We start from the raw sequence: 22,320 nt of genomic DNA, 5'->3' as shown, positions 1-22,320 counted from the left end.
ACGGGGGAAAATTACATACTCACCTTTATGGCAAAAAAATGTTTATTTATAATTAACTGAAGAGCAAATGCTCGCTGAAGAGTTTACGTCTGTGTGAGATCATCACTGGTGCTCGAAACCACTTTCATAACGGCCACATTTATGAATTTCTGAAATGATGCAGTCCCCCCTCTCGTTTCTTATTAATTTTAATGATGTTATGAATATGGGCATGGAAAACTTTTGAAGCCCTCACACAGCGATTTCATGAGATGTACATTATACGACCAAAAGTATTTGGACGACCCTTGGTCTGGGGGGTTGGGGGGGTTGGGGGGGGGGGGGGGTGGGCGTGGCGGCGCGGGCGGGCGGGCGTGGGGTCCGTTCCACACTCTTGCTGCAGTGGAATGTCTCCCGTTTGTCCTCATTTCAGATGGTACGTGTAGCGCTGCGTTAAAACGAGCCGTCGGCTCAGTCAGAGGGGGTGCAGGTTTTTAATGTATATGTTCCAGCGCCGTTTCATATTTTTTATTTATTATGGCTGCGAAACCGCGATAATCCCCCGGCCGTAATTACGGGCTCAGGACGAGGGCCGGGGCGAGGGCCCCTTCGTTAACTCTGCTAAATTAGACCTGTCCCGGCAGAGGAGGGCCATATTTCACTCGTGCGAAATTGCGTTTCCGTTATCTTTACACGCCAGCCCGCGGAAGCGCGCGGAGCTCGGCGCCGTCGCCCCGGTGCGTGGGGCGGACTCTTTCCGCCGCGCTGTCGCCCGCCGCGTAATGAACTGACCGCGAACGCGCGCGCGCCTGCCTCCTGCGAGATTCACGGCTTCCTCGCCGACGCCGGAGGCGCTGGAATAAAATCGCGGCGTTGCTCTTCGAGCGCCGCTTTACGGTACAGTTTGTGCCGCGGAAACGTGGGAGTGTGACCTCACGGCACCCAGACTGCTCTGAACCAATCGTTGCATTTTGCCGTAGAGAGCAAATGGTTTTGATTGGTTCGAGGCTTTTCACTGACGTCTCGTTGCGACTGTGCGATTCAGTGATGGGGACACTGTGCCATAGGAGCTTATGTCTGTCAAAATTAAACGTGAACCGGTTACATGACAACAGACTGTTCAGGCCCATCTAGGATCTAGGTTCACGATTCTCTGACCCACTGAAATTATATAGTACCTTCAGATTATATAAATAGGTATATAAATGTCAAATACAGTTGAATCAATAAGTAAGCTTATTTACATGACTCGAGTTTATTGAAAACTTTTCTTTGCTTATTAGTAATCATCCATGAGCGTCACCCTGACTCGAATACTCTGCCTGCAGCGTAGACCGTTCATCGGGGGGGAACGAGAAAAATAAAACTTTGAAACTCTTCTCAGGAAGAACGCAGATAACATTTATTATGCTTCAGAGTCCTTTATTCTTTCACGCAATTTCATCGGAAACGCTGCTGCCTTTTCGAGCCCCTCTGCATATTCACGCAGTAATGCTTCTGTGAAGCGCTTTGCACGCAGGAGCCTGATCCCAGCACCAAATCTCGCTGCTTTAATGTGGGTTTGTGAGCTCCACACAAAAAGAATTGCAGCGCTCATTAAAATCACTGAACACTCATAAGCATACCTATAAATATAATTACATATAAATTCTGCATATACTGCATAAATGTTGGAACAGTGGGAGAGGACGCTGTATCATCATTGCCTGAAACAGGAAGTAGATTTTTGGGACGCGTGCGCCCTATAAGTGGTCTAGCTTGCTCCGCCTTACCAGGCTGTTGTCCATCCGTTGATTTTGTTCTCTTCTTTTTTTCCCCCCATCACTTTCTTGCTCTGTTGTGGGGCCCGTTGAAAGCTGCTGTTGATTGTTGTGAAGTCCCGACATTAGCAAACTAACGAGGAACCAGACCTGGGTCAAATACATATTTTGTTTTGAATTCAAATACTTTTCTGTGCTCTGTTTATCTTACGTGTTATAATTAAGCCAGCCAATATGACCAGAAGGCGGAGTTTGAACTTTTTGAGAGTATTTCGTTGGTTGCAATACACCGGACAAGACCAGTAAAGCGTAGAAAAGTGTTTGAATCCAAAACAAATAGGCCTACGTGTTTGACCCAGGCCTGTGAGGAACGTGCTTCCGGCCTGTCGATTAAACCCAGCGTGGAAAGGGCTGGTCTGCGTGACGCTCCTCACGGGACAAACAGGAAGTGCGAGCCGTTTCTCTCGGTCGGCCTGCTGCCGTTCTCCAGCTCAGCACACCTGATATATATTTTGCTTACTCTGCAGAAATATGTCTGTCCCATATATGGAGGTCCAGTGCGTTTTTCATCTGCCGTTTTCTTGTGACGATGGCTGGCTGTTCTGATGAGTTAGCATTTAACTGCCTATGAAGGCATTGACATTGATTTATTTGTATTATAAGAAACTGTCACTCAAAATGTGCAGTATATACGAACTTGTACTGAGCAATGCGTTGAATAATATGTGGAAATATACCAACTGGGTGTCGAAGACCTACTATTTATTGTGTATCAAATATATGGTATCACTTTACAATGAGGTCACATTAATTAAATGAATTAGCATTGACTAATGTAGTTGTTAACTACTAACTACAGAAAAGTTCATCTCTACAGCTTTGTTAATGTATTTGTACACCATTAATTCGTGCTAACAACTACATTCATTAATGCCAATTCCTGGGCCCTTATTGTAAAATGTTACCAAAAATCACACGTACTACCACAGTGGGCTGCGTCTGAATATAACCAACAGAACGCACTGCCAAGCAGAAGTAACACTATAATGGCATGTGTCGGAAGATGCATTTGGAGCGCCTCCATATACTGAAATATATAATTAGAGTATTACAGTGCCTTTCAGCAGTGTGTGATGGGCTGTTTGTCTGGGCTCGGAGTGGAAGGGTTCTTAAGTTAACAGAGATTTCCTCCTCTTGGGTTTCCAGGAAAAGTCAGCATGTGGTCTTCGCTCGTTGGTCCTTTCAGGCACTTCAGTCCTGGGGAGGACGAGGACAGTCTGAGTGAGTCATTTATTTTACCTGCCCCCCACCTCCACCCTCCCGTCTCTCCCCCCTCCCCGCCTTTCTCTGATGAGCAGTATTAATATGCTGACTGTACCTTATCTGGATGTGAACCTGCAATCTGGAGCCTGTCCAGCTGCTCATTATTCTGAACATGATTTTGAAGTGCACACGCGCGGATGCACACACACACACGCACACACACACCCACGCACACACACACACACACACGCGCATGCGCGCACACACACACACACAAGCAAACACACACACAGCCTTCTCATGCTTGAATTTTTAAAAATCTGCTGTCAGCTTGCCCAAATTGTTTTAATCATTAGGCACACAGTAAATTGTGGACTTATGCATATGCTTCGTGAATAAACTGCTCATTCTCCTCTTTATCCTGGTAATGGACTGGAAAGGATTTAGCGGATATTTTAGTTCCAGCGCATTCTGTGCGCAGTTGGTGGTGTTAAACGCTGAACGAGTGTATTTCTGGCCTTTTCCCCTGAGAGAGCGTCTTGCCAGTCGGCCATGTTTGTTTTCTCTCACCAGGCACCAGCAGCACCGAGGTGAAGGAGAACCGCGATTTCGGAAACATCGACGACCGCGCCGCCGCCCCCCACTGTCGCCGCCACCGCCGCCAATCGCCCTGGCGCTGGGACGCACCCGGGGGCGGGACTTCCTGTGCAAAGAGGAAGCGGCCGCTGGCGGAGGAGGGGGCCGGCGGCGGCAGCGGGGGCGGGGGGGCGGCGCACAGGAAGTGCTCGTGGCGCGCGGCGCAGAAGAACGCGGTGGTGCAGCTGAACGAGCTGCGCCCGGGCCTGCGCTTCGAGGTGGTGTCCCAGACGGGCCCCGTGCACGCCCCCGTCTTCGCCGTGCGCGTGGAGCTCCACGGCCTCGCCTTCCTGGGGGAGGGCCCCACCAAGAAGCAGGCCAAGATGCGGGCGGCCGAGCTGGCCCTCCGGTCCTTCGTCCAGTTCCCCAACGCCTCGCAGGCGCACCTGGCCCTGGGGGCCCCCGGGGGACCCCCTCCCGACTTCACCTCCGACCGGGAGGGCTTCCCCGAAACGCTCTTCAAGGGGTTTGAGCCCCTGTTGCTGGGCAACGCCGTCCCCCGCCTGAGGCCCGCCGCCGAGGAGCCGCCCCCAGCCACCGCCTGTCGCCGCGGGAGACCGGCCTGCCACGCCCTGGAGCTGAGGCGCGTCCCGGCGGCCAGGCCGGGGCACTGCAGGACGGCGCCCCCCGCTGGTCGGGCAGAGACGCCCGTGGTGCTCCTGAACGAGCTCCGGCCTGGGCTGAGGTACGCCTGCCTGGCGGGGGGCGGGGCCCGGGGGCGGGGCCAGACCGGGGGGAGGGGCGGGACCAGGGGCGGGGCCGAGAGGAGCTTCGTCATGGCGGTCCGGGTGGACGGGCGGATCTTCGAGGGGTCGGGGCGGAGCAAGAAGCTGGCCAAACGGCAGGCGGCTCTGGCAGCGCTGCAGACCCTCTTCAGCGCCCGGCTGCCCCCCCCAGAGAAGATGCCCTGCCAGCCTCCCAGCCGGAGGAAAGGCCTGCTTTTACCACAGGTGAGCACGACCCCCCCATGCCCCCCTCACCTTGGCCCACACAGCCCCCCAGCAGGAGGCAAGGCCTGCTTTCACCACAGGTGAACTTGGGGCCCCCCCCAGGCCCCCTCATTCCACACTGATACTTAGTACACGACTTGGCATCACAGTCTAAACTCGTGGGCACATATGACTCCAATCAGGTGATACCATTCAGGTCTGGGGGAAGGGGGGGGGAGTTGGGCTAGACCACATTGGAGAAAGAAACCAGGCGGGTGGCCATAGTTACGACCCTGACAGGTTTTATTTATGTCTTTTATTTAGTCTGATCCTCCATTATCACCCGCTGCAGCTACTCTTTCTGTTATGAATACCTGCAGACTGGAATGGCTGCTGGTCCCTGCTGCAGAGAAGGGCTCCTTGAAACATCTGGAAGTGGAGGGGGGTTGCGGGGGGGGAGATATTGAAACTGCCCGTGTTTTAGCACCTGTCCCTGACGTACCGGATGGTCTTCTGACAGGTTGCCTCTGGTTCCCCCGAAGCTTGCTGTATTTTTGCATACTCACTCGGTACAGTACGTTACTGTATTCTCATGTCTCTGATCATCTTGTGGTTTCCGGGCAGCTGTTTCCCCTGAACTCTCCTGTTCAGGAGAATTCTGATGAGACGGGGGGGTGTTCCGGAACTTTCCGTTCTGTTTCTGTTTACCCCGCATTGCACTCTGACCAATCACGAGGCACTGGTGACCCTCAAGCAGTCTTAAGCCCATTGGCTTGTGTGCTTTTAAGGGGCCAAGGAAGTGAGTCAGTAACAAGGGAGGGCAGTGTGTTCATTTTGGAAACCCAGCGTTGCCCAGTTAATGTATTCTGTGCCGTCATAAAAAATAAATGAAAAGTAAAAAGGGTGCCGGGTTAACGAAGCCAACTGTCCCCGTTGCCGTGGGAATGAGAGGGTTCTGGAATATCTCGAGATCAGTGTGGAAAGGTTTTGTGTTTGTTTGTTTGTTTGCATCGTCCTAACTGGGAGGGTGTCATTTTTTTTGTTTGTTTATGTGTCTGCGTCTCGCTCTCTCAGCATTAATGCAGCCTCTGGCCTGAAGTTAGAGGAAGATGACATGGAGCATGGGGCAGCAGTGTAGTACAATGGGTAAGGAGCTGGTCTTGTGACCTAAAGGTCGCAGGTTTGATTCCCGGGTGAGGCACTGCCATTGAGCGAGGTACTGTATCAGTACATATCCAGCTGTGTAAATGAACGCAATGTAAATGCTGTGTTTGTGTAAGTTGTGTAAGTCGCTCTGGATAAGAGCGTTTGCTAATTGGCTGTAATGTAATGTATAATAATGTAATGAAGCAGATAGACAAGCTGCAATTCAGTCTTCTCATTAGATGCGTAACATGAAAATTGCAGTTAGGATCAGAAATGTCTTAAGTGGATTAAGGAAACTGGTTTCTTATCAGTTGGTTGCAGAAAAAAAAAACCCCAAAAATTGGAATTATGGGAGTCCTGTTTTTCTTTAGAAAGTTAACTGTACTGAAACAGTTAACATAAGCTTTGCCTTGTAGCGGTATCTGTATGAATATTCTTTCAACATTTTTAATGTGAAATTTCTGTGTGTGCACGGTTGAGGGAGGTATCTGCAAAATCCAAGGTCGAGGTTACGTTCTCTAAATCGTTCATCGGACCTCCCTGGGGGTGTCGGGACCCCCAGTTTGGGGACCTGGTGCGTTGGGCTAGAGGCGGGTCATAAATAAGTAGACGCTCATTAGGTGGGTCCTCAGTTTGTGTAGTTTCAGGGAAAAGACCCCGCAGTGAAGGATGCAGCCCTGAATTTGACCTTTGTGTGTGTGTGTGTGTGTGTGTGTGTGTTTCTAAACGGAGTTCCTCCCATTGACATTCCCTACAAGTCTACTGGATCCGGCAGGCAAATATTATCCTGTCCTTCCAGCAACATCGACCAAACAGCCTGCTGATCTGTTTCCGCAGTGCTGCAGTGCCTGTGTGTAAGATGTTGCCATATATTTAGAAATATAGTTTAATATATTGGGGTAATGCATCTGAGTATGCAGAGGCACTCCAGTAATTTTACAAAATACTTTCCAATAAATGCTAACATATTTTTCGTTTTGTTTAATAAATTCCGTTGGTTATAATAAGATACAGTGCAGACAATTGGTATCAGAATTCTTCTCTAATACTTAGTTTAAAAAATAAAAAAAACTCCAGGTGACCTGTATATCCCACTGACAGCAATGTGGTAATAATTGATACATTTTCAAATTTATTCTATCCAAATTACAATATATTGTACATTTCCAGTAAAGGTTTTGCATTTTAAGCATAATTCAGTGTTATATCTTTGGTATATGTGCTGCAAATAGTCAGAACAGGCAAAGAATAAGATTGTCAATATCAATAAAATGAAATAAAATTAGTATGAGTGTCCACATCAATAAGATAAAAAAAATGTAATAGTATCAATATCAATAAAAAGAAGCAAAATGAGTAAAAATATCAATATCTGTAAAATAATATAAGAGCTGCTCTTTGTGCTTCTCGTTAAAATTCCCTCCTAATGTCCCGGATCTGGCGGTCAAAAAGGTCCTCTCGAGCCGCATAAAATCCTCCGCTTCGTTTCCGCGGTAAAAAAAAAAACAAAGACGGATTCTGGGAGGATTTGCCTCGTCGAGTTTCAGCCCCTGGCGCGGGTCACCAGGGAGAAAGCGCTCAAAGTCAGACGCGCAGGTGACCGTCGTGGCGGCGGCCGCTCTCTGGGAGCGCGCGTTCCACACGGCGGCAGGCTCGACGCGCGGCGAACAGGGAATTTCGCCGCGCCTCAGTCGGCTACGACACGTGACTCGGTGTGGCGCGCTCTGCGGAATACCGCGCAGGAGAAATGCGATATAATGCGCCATATTAAACTGCACTGTTACAATGGCGGCGTTGCGTTTGGACTACCACCCCCCCCCCCCAACCTCCCACCCATCCCCCCCCCCAGCCCCACCGGCAGCTGGCTGTTGTTGCCGTGCGCAGTACGCTACTACTACTACTACGCTGATACCGCTGTTCGATTTCATGGCTGAACGATTTAAACTGCTGCTGAGGACCAAGACAGACCCAGGTAGTGGGGGGTGGGGGGTGGGGGGGGGGGGGGGGGGAGGCTCGCTCGCTCGCTACGAAAGAGAACACACAGTGGCTTTCGGTTTGACTGAGGACACGGAATTCTGATACAGGCGTCGTACGTTTTTCGGCAGGCAAAGCCAGCCGTGCCAGTAAGACTTGCCTCTGGCTCCTTTTAAAAGGACGGAGAGAAAAGAGGGGAAAGGAAGTCGCTTCGTCCGGCACTTTTTTTTCTTTCTCTGTCTCCCTCGTGCGGGATTGGATTTCTCAGTGAAGCTGCATGCGCCGCTGCACACGCCCCTGCTGTCTGTGCAGGTATCCAGGTAACGAGACGGTGCGGACGGCCTCACTCTGAGCAGGCCGCTCCTCACACAGCGTCCGAGGGAAGCGCGTCCGACGCAGACCATGCGACATGCGCGTCTTTATTCTCGCCGGTCCGCGTTTTAATAAGGGAATAAAAGCCGGGGGGGCCGAACGTAACGAACACCGGACCCCTCAGATGCCTGCTTCAAACGAAGCCTTTCATTTTGCTACCTCAGTCAACCATCCTCCATGAATAGCACTGTCACGTGCCCGTCTGACACCCCTGGCAGGGAGATTCGGGCAGTTCGGGAGCCCCCCCCCCTCCCCCCCCCCCCCCACACCAACACAGAATTTAATGAATAGCTTCACCCTTCCCCCCTCACAGGTTTTTCGGGCGAAGAACAATAAACGAAAACAACAAAGACAAAACAAAAAAAGACAAAATAAAGCGAAATTTAGCGACACCTTTTCAGCTCGCTGCTCGTAGCTGGCCAGCTTTTCAACGGTGGGTTTGCTTCCTTTTTGTGCTGAGGCAAACGAAACACAAAAACTCGCTCCCGGCCCCCCGAACTGTGCAGGGCAGCACCACCTTTACGCCCCTGGGCTGATTATTTAACGCCGCCCAGGTGCGTGTGCACGTTCCCGCCATGTCTGCGTCGCCGCGACCAATCCGCTTCCCCGGTGGACCGAATGCTGCAAATCCCAAACAATAACGGCTGTGAAATTAAGAGGGGAGTGTTTGAGGCCAGTGAGACCAAACTTCAGAAATATTACCGCACCCTCACACACAAATGAAATGTTTACAGAGAACCCGCTGTCTCCTTATGAATAAATATCAGTGGTTTCCCTGGGAACTTAACGTTTGATGTCTATATATAACTAAAGCATTGAAAATAAATGTCAGCGTGCTTTTGAACCCTAGGGGTGGTAATTATGGTAAATTAGGATCGATTAATGCGTACGTGTCCGAGCAAATACTCTCCGTAGGTTTTCGGTTTCTGAAGTTCCTACCTAGGCAATTTCTCCAAGAGGTGAGACCAGCTAAAAACCAGCTTGAGGCTCAGTCCTCTGAACGTAAAAAAAAGTATATTTTAATGAACTCTGGTTTTTTTTTTTGCTCAGGTAGTGCTCATCCCGGGAGAGGCAGTCTGGGTAATGAGTCTCCGTGTAGAACAGGATCCCGCCTGTTTCCGGCGCAGTTTTAACCGCCTCATGCGAGTGGCTTGGCGGGTTTTTCCGTCTTTGTTCCGCGAGATTTTTATTTTCATTTTCTCACAGAACTGCGTTCGTCGCCTCTGTGATGTTCTGAAGAAGTCGGGCTCCCACGGTCCAGCGAGAGGTTTCAGCTCTCCCAGTTGGCAACTTCCCGAGCAAAATGTCATTACTTTATAAGGCAACTTTATGAGGCAACGTGTGAATTAAGTGACCTTTTCTCAGGACCCACCTATGAGCAGCGATGGACAAATGGCAAAGATGACGGAGAAATTTCAATTTCAGAAATTTTTCTCCTGTTTTTCTCTCTCAATTTAGGACGTGTGATTATGTTCAACACCCAGCACAAGCTTGAAGCCAGGCATGCACTTCCTTTTGAAGTGCGTTGTCTTGTTACTGCTCTTCTGCCTCACAACACAGTGGACAGTCAGGTTCAGGCACAGATGAGTCGGAGGAAGGGACACTGTGCAGCCCGAAATGCGAGGGATTGGCCTGCATGGATCGCTGGGTTGTGATGAGTTTTAGCACAATTTTTTACTTTATGTCTATTACATTACATTACACTTTGGACCCTTCTGTCCGAAGTGACGTACAATAAGTGCATTCCGAAGATCTTTGGAACAACTACAGAATGCAGGCCACTACAGTTCTCATTAACTATCGGTTATCCGTAGGCATGAACATCGTGTGTAGTTCACGTAGTAGCTAAGTATAGGTTATAAAGTCAGTAACGTTATGGCAAGTCATGAACTACAAGTGAGGTATGATCACTAGAGATGTGAGAGAGAGCTACAACATCAAGATGATAGTGCAAGTGCGACACAAAAGGGCTGGATGAAGATACAAGTGTAACATGAAAGTGCAAAAAGATGAAGATACCAGGATATGCGTGATGTAAGACAGTGATCCGAGATTGGGAGTACTCACACTCACAGTGTCACACTCATCCGCAGCTCCCTTGACCCTCCCGACTCCCCACCCTTCCCTCCCCCCATCCCCTCTATGACCCTCCCCACATTCTCCACCTTCTCCCCACTCTCTCTCCCTGATGTCTCCCAACTCTTGCTCTCCCACCGTCCCACCACCTGTGCCCTTGATCCCCTCCCCTTTACCCTCCTCCAGCTGATCTCACCAGAGATCATCCCCTTCATCGCCCACCTGATTAACTCCTCCCTGACTTCTGGCACCTTCCCGTCATCTTTCAAAAGAGCCCACATCACCCCCATTCTGAAGAAACCAACACTGGACCCCTGCCTCACCCAGAACTACAGACCGGTATCCCTTCTTCCATTCCTATCTAAAACTCTCGAACGTGCTGCGTCTAACCAACTTTCCTCTTTTCTTTCTAAGCATAACCTCCAAGACCCTCAGCAGTCTGGTTTCAGACCCGGTCACTCGACGGAGACTGCCCTGCTCTCCGTCACTGAGTCTCTCCACGCAGCACACGCAGCATCCCGTTCATCTGTCCTAATTCTTCTTGACCTCTCAGCTGCCTTCGACACCGTTGACCATCCTACACTTCTGTCTTCCCTGACAGAATTGGGAATTTGCGGACCAGCCCTCAACTGGATTGCGTCCTATCTCTCCGGCCGCTCCTTCCAGGTTGCCTGGGCCGGTGCAGTATCAGCTCCTCGTCCCCTCACAACTGGGGTCCCTCAGGGCTCTGTCCTTGGTCCCCTCCTCTTTTCTCTGTATACTAGGTCCCTTGGCCCTGTTATTGCCGCCCATGGCATGTCATATCATCTCTATGCAGATGATATTCAACTTTTCTACTCTTTCTCTCCCACAGACACTCAGGTCTCCGATCGCATATCCGCCTGCCTGAGTGACATCCAGAGCTGGATGACCAAACACCAGCTCAAGCTCAACACAAGCAAAACGGAACTTCTCCATATTCCTTCTCTTACCTCTCCCACTTCTCATCTGCCCATTTCTTTAGGAGACACTCCCCTACACCCTTCGCAGAGTGCCCGAAATCTTGGAGTTGTGCTGGACAACAGGCTGGCACTCTCTGAGAATATCGCGGCAACCACCCGGTCGTGCAGGTTCATCCTGTACAATATCCGCAGAATAAGACCACTCCTCACCAATTATTCCACACAGCTCCTGGTCCAGGCCATGATACTGTCACGTCTGGACTACTGCAACTCCCTCCTGGCTGGCCTCCCAGCATCAGCCACCAGACCCCTTCAGCTCATCCAGAATGCAGCAGCACGTCTGGTTTACAACCTCCCTCGTGACTCCCACGTCACTCCCTCCTCATCTCCCTCCACTGGCTACCAGTGCAAGCTCGCATCCGGTTTAAGACACTGGTGCTTGCTTTCCAAGCAGTCAAGGGGTCAGCTCCTGGTTATCTGCAGAAGATGATCAGACCTACAAGCCGGCCAGATCGCTCCGATCGGCTACTACAGGGCGGCTGATTCCTCCCCCAACACGAGCAGCAACAAGGTCTCGACTCTTTGCAGTTCTGGCCCCACGATGGTGGAACGATCTTCCAGTGGAGGTCAGAACAGCAGAGTGTCTGAGCACCTTCAAACGGAAACTCAAGACGCACCTCTTCTCTGTGTACCTCTCTCCTCTTCCCTAAACCCCTCCCATAACTATTAAAAAAAAAAAAAAAAAAAAAAAAAAAAAAATTTTTGGTTCAGACTATCTTGTTTCTCCTTAATGTATGCTATCATAGTAAAGGCTTTTTATCTGCATTTTGTTCAATGGACTTAAGTGGACTTGATCCTGAGTTTGGTTACACTGTTGTAAGTCGCTCTGGATAAGAGCGTCAGCTAAATGCCTATAATGTAATGTAATGAGTAGCCCTGCGGAGGAGTAGAGTAGCATTAGTCAAGGTGCAGTCTGAAGACATGTGTCTTCAGACCACGGCGGGAGATGGGCAATGACTGAGTGGATCGTAGAGGAACGGGGAGTTCGTTCCACCACTTGGGGAGCTGGGGTGGAGAAGCTCCACAGTCGGGACGAGCGAGAACCGTTCACCCAGATGGCAGGAAGTGCAAGTCGGGCGAGTGGAGTGCAGAGTGGAGTGGTGATTGTATGTCCCTTTTCCAGCATACCAACTCACCTCCTTGAAAATGATCCCAAATATTGTCAGGTATTGAAATAACTAAGCCGAATCAATCTATGCCCTGAAATACCTATTCAAACTACGATGCAATGACAATGTGAACTCCACATAACAGTCATTGCAATGCTTGACTCGGAAGGATGTCTCTGTTATGCTAAATCTAGCTTGCGACCTGAACATATTTTTACCCACTTGAAAGTGCACTGAAGTGTGATTTTAATGGATTTCATTCCTTGTTCAAATATCTCCCGTCGCCAGTGTTTTGACATTCCCCCACATGTAGCACATCTCTCTGACTGGAATTAATTATCAAGTGCAGCTGAGAAGTAATGAAACCGTAATTAGCTTTCACCTGGGTGTGTGTGTGTGCGCGTGTGTGTGCATGTATGTGTGTGTGCGTGCATGTATGCGTGTGTGTGTGTCTGTGCATGTGTGTGTACGTGTGTGTGTGTGTGTGTGTGTGTGTGTGTGTGCCTGCGTGTGTGTGTGTGTGTGCCTGTGCGTGTATGTGTGTGTGTGTGTGTGTCTGTGCATGTATGTGTACGTGTGTGTGTGCGTGTGTGTGTGCCTGTGGGCATGCGTGTGTGCGTGCTTGCGCATGCATGTGTTTGTGGGCGTGTATGTGTGTGTGAGGATGCCTGTGTGTGTGTGTGCATGTGTGTGTTTGTGGGCGTGTATGTGTGTGTGAGGATGCCTGTGTGTGTGTGTGCATGTGTGTGTTTGTGGGTGTGTATGTGTGTGTGCGTGCGTGTGTGAGTGTGTGCATGTGTGTGTTTGTGGGTGTGTGTGTGTGTGTGTGCGTGCGTGTGTGCATGTGTGTGTGTGAGGATGCCTGTGTGTGTGCGTGCGTGTGTGAGTGAGTGCGTGTGTGCATGTGTGTGCTTGTGGGTGACATATGGCAGTTTATTGTGTTAATTGGCCTCTCTCCCTGTCTAAATGGATATTGATTCTTGCAGGTTAATGCAGTGGCTGGGATTTTTTGTCATGTTTGGGGTATTATGAGGACTTCAGGACTATTGGGGGTATTATGAGGACTTCAGGACTATTGGGGGTATTATGAGGACTTCTGAACTTTAGGACTTCTGGAGATGGCAGATATTGCAAATTGGGGGGGGGAGCACTTACTGTTTTGCACCCTACGGGCCACACAGTACTACAGGAGAGCCAGTGACTATTTTACACTCTACAGTCCACACAGTACTACAGGAGAGCCAGTGACTATTCTACACCGTACAGTCCACACAGTACTACAGGAGAGCCAGTAACTATTTTACACCTTACAGTCCACACAGTACTACAGGAGAGCCAGTAACTATTTTACACCTTACAGTCTATACAGTACTACAGGAGAGCCAGTGACTATTTTACACTCTACAGTCCACACAGTACTACAGGAGAGCCAGTGACTATTTTACCACTTGGTCTATACAGTACTACAGGAGAGCCAGTGACTATTTTACATATTACAGTCTACACAGTACTACAGGAGAGCCAGTGACTATTTTACATATTACAGTCTACACAGTACTACAGGAGAGCCAGTGACTATTTTACATATTACAGTCCACACGGTACTACAGGAGAGCCAGTGACTATTTTACCACTTGGTCTACACAGTACTACAGGAGAGCCAGTGACTATTTTACCACTTGGTCTATACAGTACTACAGGAGAGCCAGTGACTATTTTACATATTACAGTCTACACAGTACTACAGGAGAGCCAGTGACTATTTTACATATTACAGTCTACACGGTACTACAGGAGAGCCAGTGACTATTTTACACCTTACAGTCCACACAGAATTGCTCTCTCCTGGCCCTTAGCAGTCGGGCAATTATGCTTTGATATTTCTGGAAAGCAGTTTTTCATGAGAAGGTTATAACCGTAATGGACTGCCTCACCTTTGACCTTTTGAGCCCGTAAAATGCGCTATTCTGCACCGGCATGCATTTTACACGCTTGGTGAAATCGGGTCCGTAAAAAGGGAAATTTGCAGGAGTTCAGAAATGTGAGGCCTGAAATCACTGAATGAAATGGTGTATATGCGTAGTGTGCTGGTTGTCCTGACAACCATAGGCTATTTATTTTTTGAAAAATTACTTCTGGTACTTCTGGTACCATGCATTAAAAAAACACATCACACATCATTTAAAAAATAATCAGGAGCCCAGCAGTTTCGTACGGGGTTAGGAGACAACCGTGCCCCTGGTGAATTGTGGTTATTGCTGGTTATCTTCATTCAGGCGCGATAGGTGACTCTCATACCCGACTTTTCCATGACCTCAGTGTGAATGAGTGTGGGTGTGTGTGTGAGTTCGATTTTCTCCAAAGTCCAAAGCCCTCCTCCTTTACGGTACCTACTCTCTCACAGGGGTCGTGGGTGACATGATTGTGACATCATACATCATGGCCATGCCGTAGCCAATCATGTGAAAGGTCGATCACCTGGCACAGGCATAACGATGTAAACCTCATCGCTTCCGCTTCCCTGAACCTTACATGACTTCCCTCTCAGCAACTTGAACGTCCTTTGAGGAGCTGAGTTTGTTTCTTCGTCTCAGTTTTTAATTTGGGCGAAAACAAACGAACGCTAGGGAACGCAAGCTCAGCTTTTCATCCCTGGTTATGAAACCCTTTCTTGTTAGTCAACTTGTAGCTTTATTCATTTAAATGACACAGTTCACACAAGGTACTGTAGCCCCATGTGCTTTACATATAATAAGCAAAAGAGCAATTATGGACAGCAGATTTCAGTCTGTAAGACGGAGTAAGAGAAGGGCAGCAGTGTAGTGTAATGGGTAAGGAGCTGGTCTTGTAACCTAAAGGTCACAGGTTCGATTCCCGGGTAAGGACACTGCCGTTGTACCGATTGAGCAAGGTGCTCAACCTGCATTGCCTCAGTACACATCCAGCTTTATAAAATGGATGCAGCGTGAATGGCTGGTAAAAGTTGTGCAAGTCGCTCTGGATGAGTTTAATGAAATGTAAGAATTAAAGAGTGATCTGGACATACCAGTAGATAAACTGAAAGACTCAAAGTGTCGACGGCAGGTCGCTGCAGGACCGCTAACAGTCCGCGGTGTGTTTGCTCGCCGGGTGTATTCTTCCCGGTGTGAGCTGCTTTTGGCGTGTCTCCCAGTTCCCTTGCTGGCTGTGCAGAAGGGGGGGTGGGGGGGTACCTTAAGCTATAAATCAAATGTCAGGTGTGCCAGTCAGGCTGAGCTGCGTCAGTGCTGTATGATGGATGGCAGGCTGGAAGGCTTCTGGAGGGGGTCTGGAGCCGGCAGCTGAACACCGCGCTGGACTCGCTGAACACCGGCGCTGGACTCGCTGAACACCGCGCTGGACTCGCTGAACACCGCGCTGGACTCGCTGAACACTGGCACCCACTTTGATCTGCTCTTTTTTTGCGGGGGGCGGGGCACTGGGCCTCATTCACAAAACTTTCTTAAATTATTCTTACTTTTGTTCTTAAAAACATTCCTGCGAAAAAGCGGTATGGGATTCCTGACACGGGCAGACGTATTTGTGCGTATCCCAGGCGTATGAGATGAGGAATTCTGGCTGTTTGCTAATTTTATGCACAGTCCTGTTCATGTGATTAGCATAAGGAAACACCCATGTACAAATACAGATAAGAAAAAAAAATGATGAATGCTGAAATGTTCTTGGAAATGTTCTTACACGCAGTTTACGATCAAATGTGATCGTACGCACGTTTTGTGAATGAGGCCCAGTGAGTGTAATAGGAAAAGTATGTAAAAATGGGAAAAAGTGCTAATAAACTATTAGTAAAAAAATAAAGGCACACAAATAATCCTCCGTCAGAGTGAGGCCTGTTGTGAATTCTTCCTTCCCGTCCCGTCCTATTCTCGAAGGCCCGTTCCCGTCAACACCGCATCTGTTCAGTCAGAGCAAATGGGACTCGAGGTCCCGTCGGTTTGCTCAACAAAAGTAAAAATGTATTTAAAAAAAAAAAAAACTTGCGCTCAGTTTCCCCTACTCGCCGTGCTCTGACAGTTAGCTCATGGCATCAAACCCCCCAAACCCCCAGACCCCTAAACCCCCAAACCCCCACCCTGGCTTCTGCTGTTTCAGTTCCCATTAAAACACATTCCTCCGCTATGCTAATCTTTCCGAACGTTTTTTGTGTGTGTGTGTGTGTGTGTGTGTGTGTGTCTGTGTGTGCATGTATCTGTGTGTCCGAGTGTGTGTGTGAATGTATCTGTGTGTGTGTGTGTGCAAGTGTGTGTGTGCGCATATATCTGTGTCTGTGTGTGCAAGTTTCTGTGTGTGCGTGTGTTTCTGTGTGTGTCTGTGTGTGCGTGTGTGTATATTCTACAGATAAAAGATGGCACAAAATGCTGGTTTATGTACCCCTGCAGGCAAGGATATAATAAGAATCCATTATTTCTACCATTTCCAGAAGTTTCTCTCAACTGCCTTTCCTGGGGGGTTCAGGAATAATTTTGCGCCCCCCCCCCCATTCCACCCCCCTCCTTCCCAATTGGCTTTGGGATTTGCCGTTTCCTCAAGGATAACAAATAGCGCTACAGAGCCATTGCGTAAATGCGCTTGCAGTTGCATTTACGAATTTTGACCTATTTTTTCCTTCTATGACCTATTCATTATTTGAGTCAATAAGGCTGCCATCTTAGTTCAGAGGGGCACAGATGAATCGTGTCTGAACACCGCTGTTTTAGGTTGTGTGTTCACCCATATGTTGTGCAGTGCTGCAATATCTTTGACTGATATTTGATGATATATTTTGTTTCAACACATCATGTCTAATAAGGGATAGCAGAGGCATTGCTGTCATAATTCTACCCATGAAAAGCCTTTTTCTCACTCACTACAGGCATAAGTAAGATGTGTTCTGGAAACCTCCGTGTGTGTGTGTGTTAGGTGGGGGGGGGTGATTTGGGAGTAAAGATGGAGTGATGGACGCGTGACACATCTCACTGTCATGCAGTCATGCTAACTATCATGTCCATAGAGGGCTTATGAGCTTGCTTAAACTGCTTAGTTTTATTTTCCATAAGTCCATCAATGCCCCTTTATTAAGCCAAATGCTACTTGTTTCTCAGCATCACACAGTTCAGTATGTGTTAGTAACGGGAGTCCAGTTTTCCTGTGGGAAATTAGTATGTGGAGTGACAGGTCGGCGTGTTACGCGCTGCCTGCTGCATGTGGAGCGTGCCACGCCCACTCTGGAGCCCGTGCTGTCCCACGCCCACTCTGGAGCCCGTGCTGTCCCGTGCCACGCCCACTCTGGAGCCCGTGCTGTCCCACGCCCACTCTGGAGCCCGTGCTGTCCCACGCCCACTCTGGAGCCCGTGCTGTCCCACGCCGCCTCGCCCACTCTGGAGCCCGTGCTGTCCCACGCCCACTCTGGAGCCCGTGCTGTCCCACGCCGCCTCGCCCACTCTGGAGCCCGTGCTGTCCCACGCCCACTCTGGAGCCCGTGCTGTCCCACGCCCGCTCTGGAGCCCGTGCTGTCCCACGCCGCCTCGCCCACTCTGGAGCCCGTGCTGTCCCACGCCCACTCTGGAGCCCGTGCTGTCCCACGCCCACTCTGGAGCCCGTGCTGTCCCACGCCGCCTCGCCCACTCTGGAGCCCGTGCTGTCCCATGCCCGCTCTGGAGCCCGTGCTGTCCCGCGCCACGCCCACTCTGGAGCCCATGCTGTCCCGCGCCACGCCCACTCTGGAGCCCGTGCTGTCCCGCGCCACGCCCACTCTGGAGCCCGTGCTGTCCCACGCCCGCTCTGGAGCCCGTGCTGTCCCGCGCCCGCTCTGGAGCCCGTGCTGTCCCCTGTGCTGCATGTGGAACGTGCCACGCCCACTCTGGAGCCCGTGCTGTCCCGCGCCCGCTCTGGAGCCCGTGCTGTCCCCTGTGCTGCATGTGGAACGTGCCACGCCCACTCTGGAGCCCGTGCTGTCCCGCGCCCACTCTGGAGCCTGTGCTGTCCCACGCCACGCCCACTCTGGAGCCCGCGCTGTCCCACGCCACGCCCACTCTGGAGCTCGTGTTGTCCCGCGCCGCCTCGCCTCATCGCCGGAACGTCGCCGACGTTAGCGCTTCTGTCGCCGGATTTCTCAGGTTTTCAGATCCTGTCAGCACCTTTTTTTATCGCTCTTATTCCCCTCCCCCTTAGAAATGTGCCAATCTGCCACTCGTATTGCTTTCCAGCGTCAGCGTCCAGCGCAGTTCTTGTCCTGCGGGGTGTTTGGGGGAAAGGAACGTCGGTGCGAAACCGTGCTCAGCACTGCTCGGCCTCGTATGAACTGCGTCACGTGGGAGACTGACAGACACGCGACATTCCATCACATCCAGAACGGTTATTAATCTCAGTGCATGTTTCCTGGTAAAATATAAGATAAATAAGTTAATGAAATAAATGGTTGGAAGGGTAGCCGCCTAGAAGCCAAGTACCTCCAGCCTTGACTTGATAGAATTTAGACGTGCTCATATAGTGCATAATGACATCAAGAACTACTTGTATGTGATGCTATCAAAAGACTTACAGATTTTTGAACTGCTCATGCATAATGATGTCACAAAGCTCACAGATTTTAGAACTGCTCATATATAATGATGTCACAAAGCTCACAGATTTTAGAACTGCTCATATATAATGATGTCACAAAGCTCACAGATTTCAGAACTGCTCATATATAATGATGTCAAGGCTCACGGATTTTAGAACTGCTCATACATTGTGATGTCACAACGCAAATGAACTGGGCGGTCGACTCTTCATTACTGGAGGTTCAGCTTTAGTGTAGCTGACTTGAGGATTTTAGAATTGCTTATATGTAATGATGTCACAGTATATAACGTAGACAATTATGTGATGTGTGTACTGAGAATTTGTGATGTCATTCTGTCTCTTAAATCAAGTGACAGATCAAGGACCCGTGTAGGAGGTTTGAAGAGCAAAATTTAGGAATATTGCTTTTCACGAGAGTATTTTTACAACCGCTTTTTTTTTTTTTTTTTTTAATGTTACAGCCAAACAAGATATTGCACTCTGAGTACGACCAGTTTAACTCAAGCATACCACCATCAGTCACCGATGATCAATGAAAAACAAACTGACACCAAAAGTACTTGTCAGGATTTGTTTAGTAAAAAACATATGTACGGTAATTGATGTGATTTTTTTCCCCCGGTGCCATGCATGTTAAAGTGATTAATTGCTCTGAGTTTTATTAATTTGTCTGGGAGTTGGGAGGCCCCTGTTCCACTTCTCGCTGTGAGAGCAGAATACCACAGGCAAGGACACCCACAGCCCCCCCACCCCCCAGTCCCACAGGCAAGGACACACTCTGTCCACCCTGCCCCCCCCCCCCCCAGTCCTGCAGAATACCACAGGCAAGGACACCCTCTGTCCCACCCTGCGCCCCCTTGAGTCCCGTAACCATGCCCCAGCTACAACGCCTCCACCGCCCCCCCCGCACATAACTCACTGCCCTACTGAGGCTAGCGCGGGCTAGCGCGCTGCGTAATTGTGTTTTAAACGGCCCCGTTCCCCCCCCGGCCCCGTTCCCCCCGCACCGCTGTGCGCCTAGCCTTTCCCCAGGAAAGGTCCCCTGGCCACGAGGTGTGCTGTCCGGCATCGAATAGTCTGTGATCGCTGAGCAGGCCAGTGAAGGACAACTTACCCTGATAACTGACCCACACAGGATAACTTGCATGGGGCTTTCACAGAATTAACCTGCATGGGGCTTTCACAGAATCACCTGAATGAAGCTTTCACAAAATCGCCTGCATGGAGCTTTCACAGAATCACCTGCATGGAGCTTGCCTTTCACTGAATCACCTGCATGGAGCTTGCCTTTCACTGAATCACCTGCATGGAGCTTGCCTTTCACTGAATCACCTGCATGGAGCTTTCACAGAATCGCCCTGCATGGAGCTTTCACAGAATCACCTGCATGGGGCTTTCACAGAATCACCTGCATGAGCCTCACAGAATAACTTGCATGGAGCTTTCACAGAATAATCTGAACTGTGCGCTCACAGAATAACCTGCATGAGCCTCACAGAATTACCTGCATGGGCTTTCACAGAATAACTAAAGAAGTGTTTATAATAATGCTTTAGATACTGTGAGAGACATTACTGGTTCTGTCTGTCACTGATGTGGTTTATCATCATGTGGGAAATAATATTTTTCAATATTTATTGTAAAAAAAAAAATTAACTTTTCCTGATAAGCTGCATTGTGGTTAGATTGAATCTGTCTCTGTGTGTAGTTTAGAGATTAGGTTTTAGGTCTCATCAGTTTTATAAAAATAAGTTTGTAAAGCCACCTTAAAATCTGAAGCAGGGGTAACACCGCTTACCACACACAGGCATCCACACACAAACAAGTCCAGTAACATGATTAAGTAACATTTACTGAATTAAACTCACAATGACTAACCTCTGACTGAACACATTCTGCCAGGCGTGTTAATGCGCATATATCTAAAAAACCAGAGTGGTGGAAAAAATCATTTCTGAACACTATGCGCACATCCATGTCTAACAGAGAAATAATAGAGTGATTTATTATTATTAATTATTATTATTATTAATGAAGTGCTGCTCATGTCTTTTCAGGAGTTGGCGGATGCCATATCGCGCCTGGTGATGGAGAAGTACCTGGAGCTGGCAGAGAGCTGCACCCACCTGTGTGCCCGACAGAAAGCACTGGCAGGAATCGTGATGACCAGAGGTGGGGGAAGTCTGTTGACCTTTATATATATATGTATATGTACTTTTCTGTGCTCTGTTGATCTTGCCTGGTGTAATTGAGCCTGCCAAAATGACCAGAAGGCGGGGTTTTGCACTTTTAGAGAGTATTTCATTGGTTCCAATATACCAAACAAAATAAATAAAGCGTAGAGAAGTATTTGAATCCAAAACAAATGCGTATTTGACCCAGGTCTGCTATATATATATATATATATATGCAAAATGAATTATTTACCAAACACAACACACAGAAGAGGACTGACTAGTACACCACTGTGCACCCTCATATAGCATCATATAATATTGAAAGAGTATGAAGGGTGATTACAAGTGCTTCAAATGCTTATTTATGAAAAGGGAAAACACTCCAGTGTCCATTTTAGTAAATGAAAAGTTTACGACATCCTTTTTTTTTGTCTTTTTTTTTTTTTTTGAATGAATGAATACAGGACTTTGGGACGGGCCCAGCTTTCTGGCCTAGTAAACGACCATCCCGTAGTTGGGCTGCTTTTGATTTCTTTTCAATAGCAATGTGAATGGCGCCAGTAAAGGTCCTTGAGCTCGAACTGTGATTTGTGTTCTTTGATACTTTTCATAGTTTTTACTCCTCTGACACTCCTACCTTGTGCCATCTGTGAAACCCTGTCTTGTTTACATTAACTGGTTTGTTTGTAAAAAAAAGAATATATATATTTTTATTTTCTAATCCTTGGGGTTCCAGACACGAGCTCTCGAACAGAAATGTTTTTGTGGCGAACGAACAGACAAGGGAAGGGGACAGAGGAGGCCTTGTCCCCGTTTCGGAAGATCTGTTGGGTGTTACTGGCACCAGGGTGCCCCCAGAATCTTAATTTGAGGCGACTCTGAGCCAGGGGACTCGCCCCTAAATCAAAGACCAAAGAGCAAACTTAACATCAGGCTCTCTCTTTATGCATGTGTTTATGTGTTTTTAAAAAAGGTGTTATGTTCAAATGGATTTCCCCCTTAAGGTTTTAGAAAAGTCGCATTTGTGTTGCACTCCTTAAAGGTGCAAACTTAAAACATTCTTCCCCTTTCCAAGTGAACTAAAATGATTAATGTGTCTGTCCTTCTTCACATCGTCTTTCGAGGCAGCCATTTTGAACCGAGTGAGTGAAATGCGATATTGCGGCAGTAATCGTTTCTGTGCTTTAGGGTGACGTTTGTAGTTTAGTTATAATGCTGCTCTTTATTGTGTTTTTTGTTGACAGTGTTCACCGGGGTGGTTAAGTTGCATATGGGGTTATCTCCAGAGCCAGGGACAGATGAGCCTTTATAAA

General features: G+C 48.8%; 1 protein-coding gene across 6 annotated transcripts in view; it reads left to right on the top strand.

The window, feature by feature from the left end:
* Positions 1 to 22,320, top strand: part of LOC135260518 (double-stranded RNA-specific editase B2-like) — a 78,816-nt gene that overhangs the window by 44,000 nt on the left and 12,496 nt on the right. For all 6 annotated transcript variants that reach the window (XM_064345799.1, XM_064345798.1, XM_064345800.1 and 3 more), the window contains 3 exons: positions 2,946 to 3,020; positions 3,576 to 4,588; positions 20,888 to 21,002. In XM_064345799.1, the coding sequence (XP_064201869.1) occupies positions 2,957 to 3,020; positions 3,576 to 4,588; positions 20,888 to 21,002 (1,192 nt within the window). In that variant the 5' untranslated portion in view covers positions 2,946 to 2,956. The remainder of the gene's footprint in view (positions 1 to 2,945; positions 3,021 to 3,575; positions 4,589 to 20,887; positions 21,003 to 22,320) is intronic.

Source organism: Anguilla rostrata, chromosome 8, assembly GCF_018555375.3.
Source record: "Anguilla rostrata isolate EN2019 chromosome 8, ASM1855537v3, whole genome shotgun sequence".
Lineage (NCBI taxonomy): Eukaryota > Metazoa > Chordata > Actinopteri > Anguilliformes > Anguillidae > Anguilla > Anguilla rostrata.
This window is presented reverse-complemented; position numbering and strand designations above follow the sequence as displayed.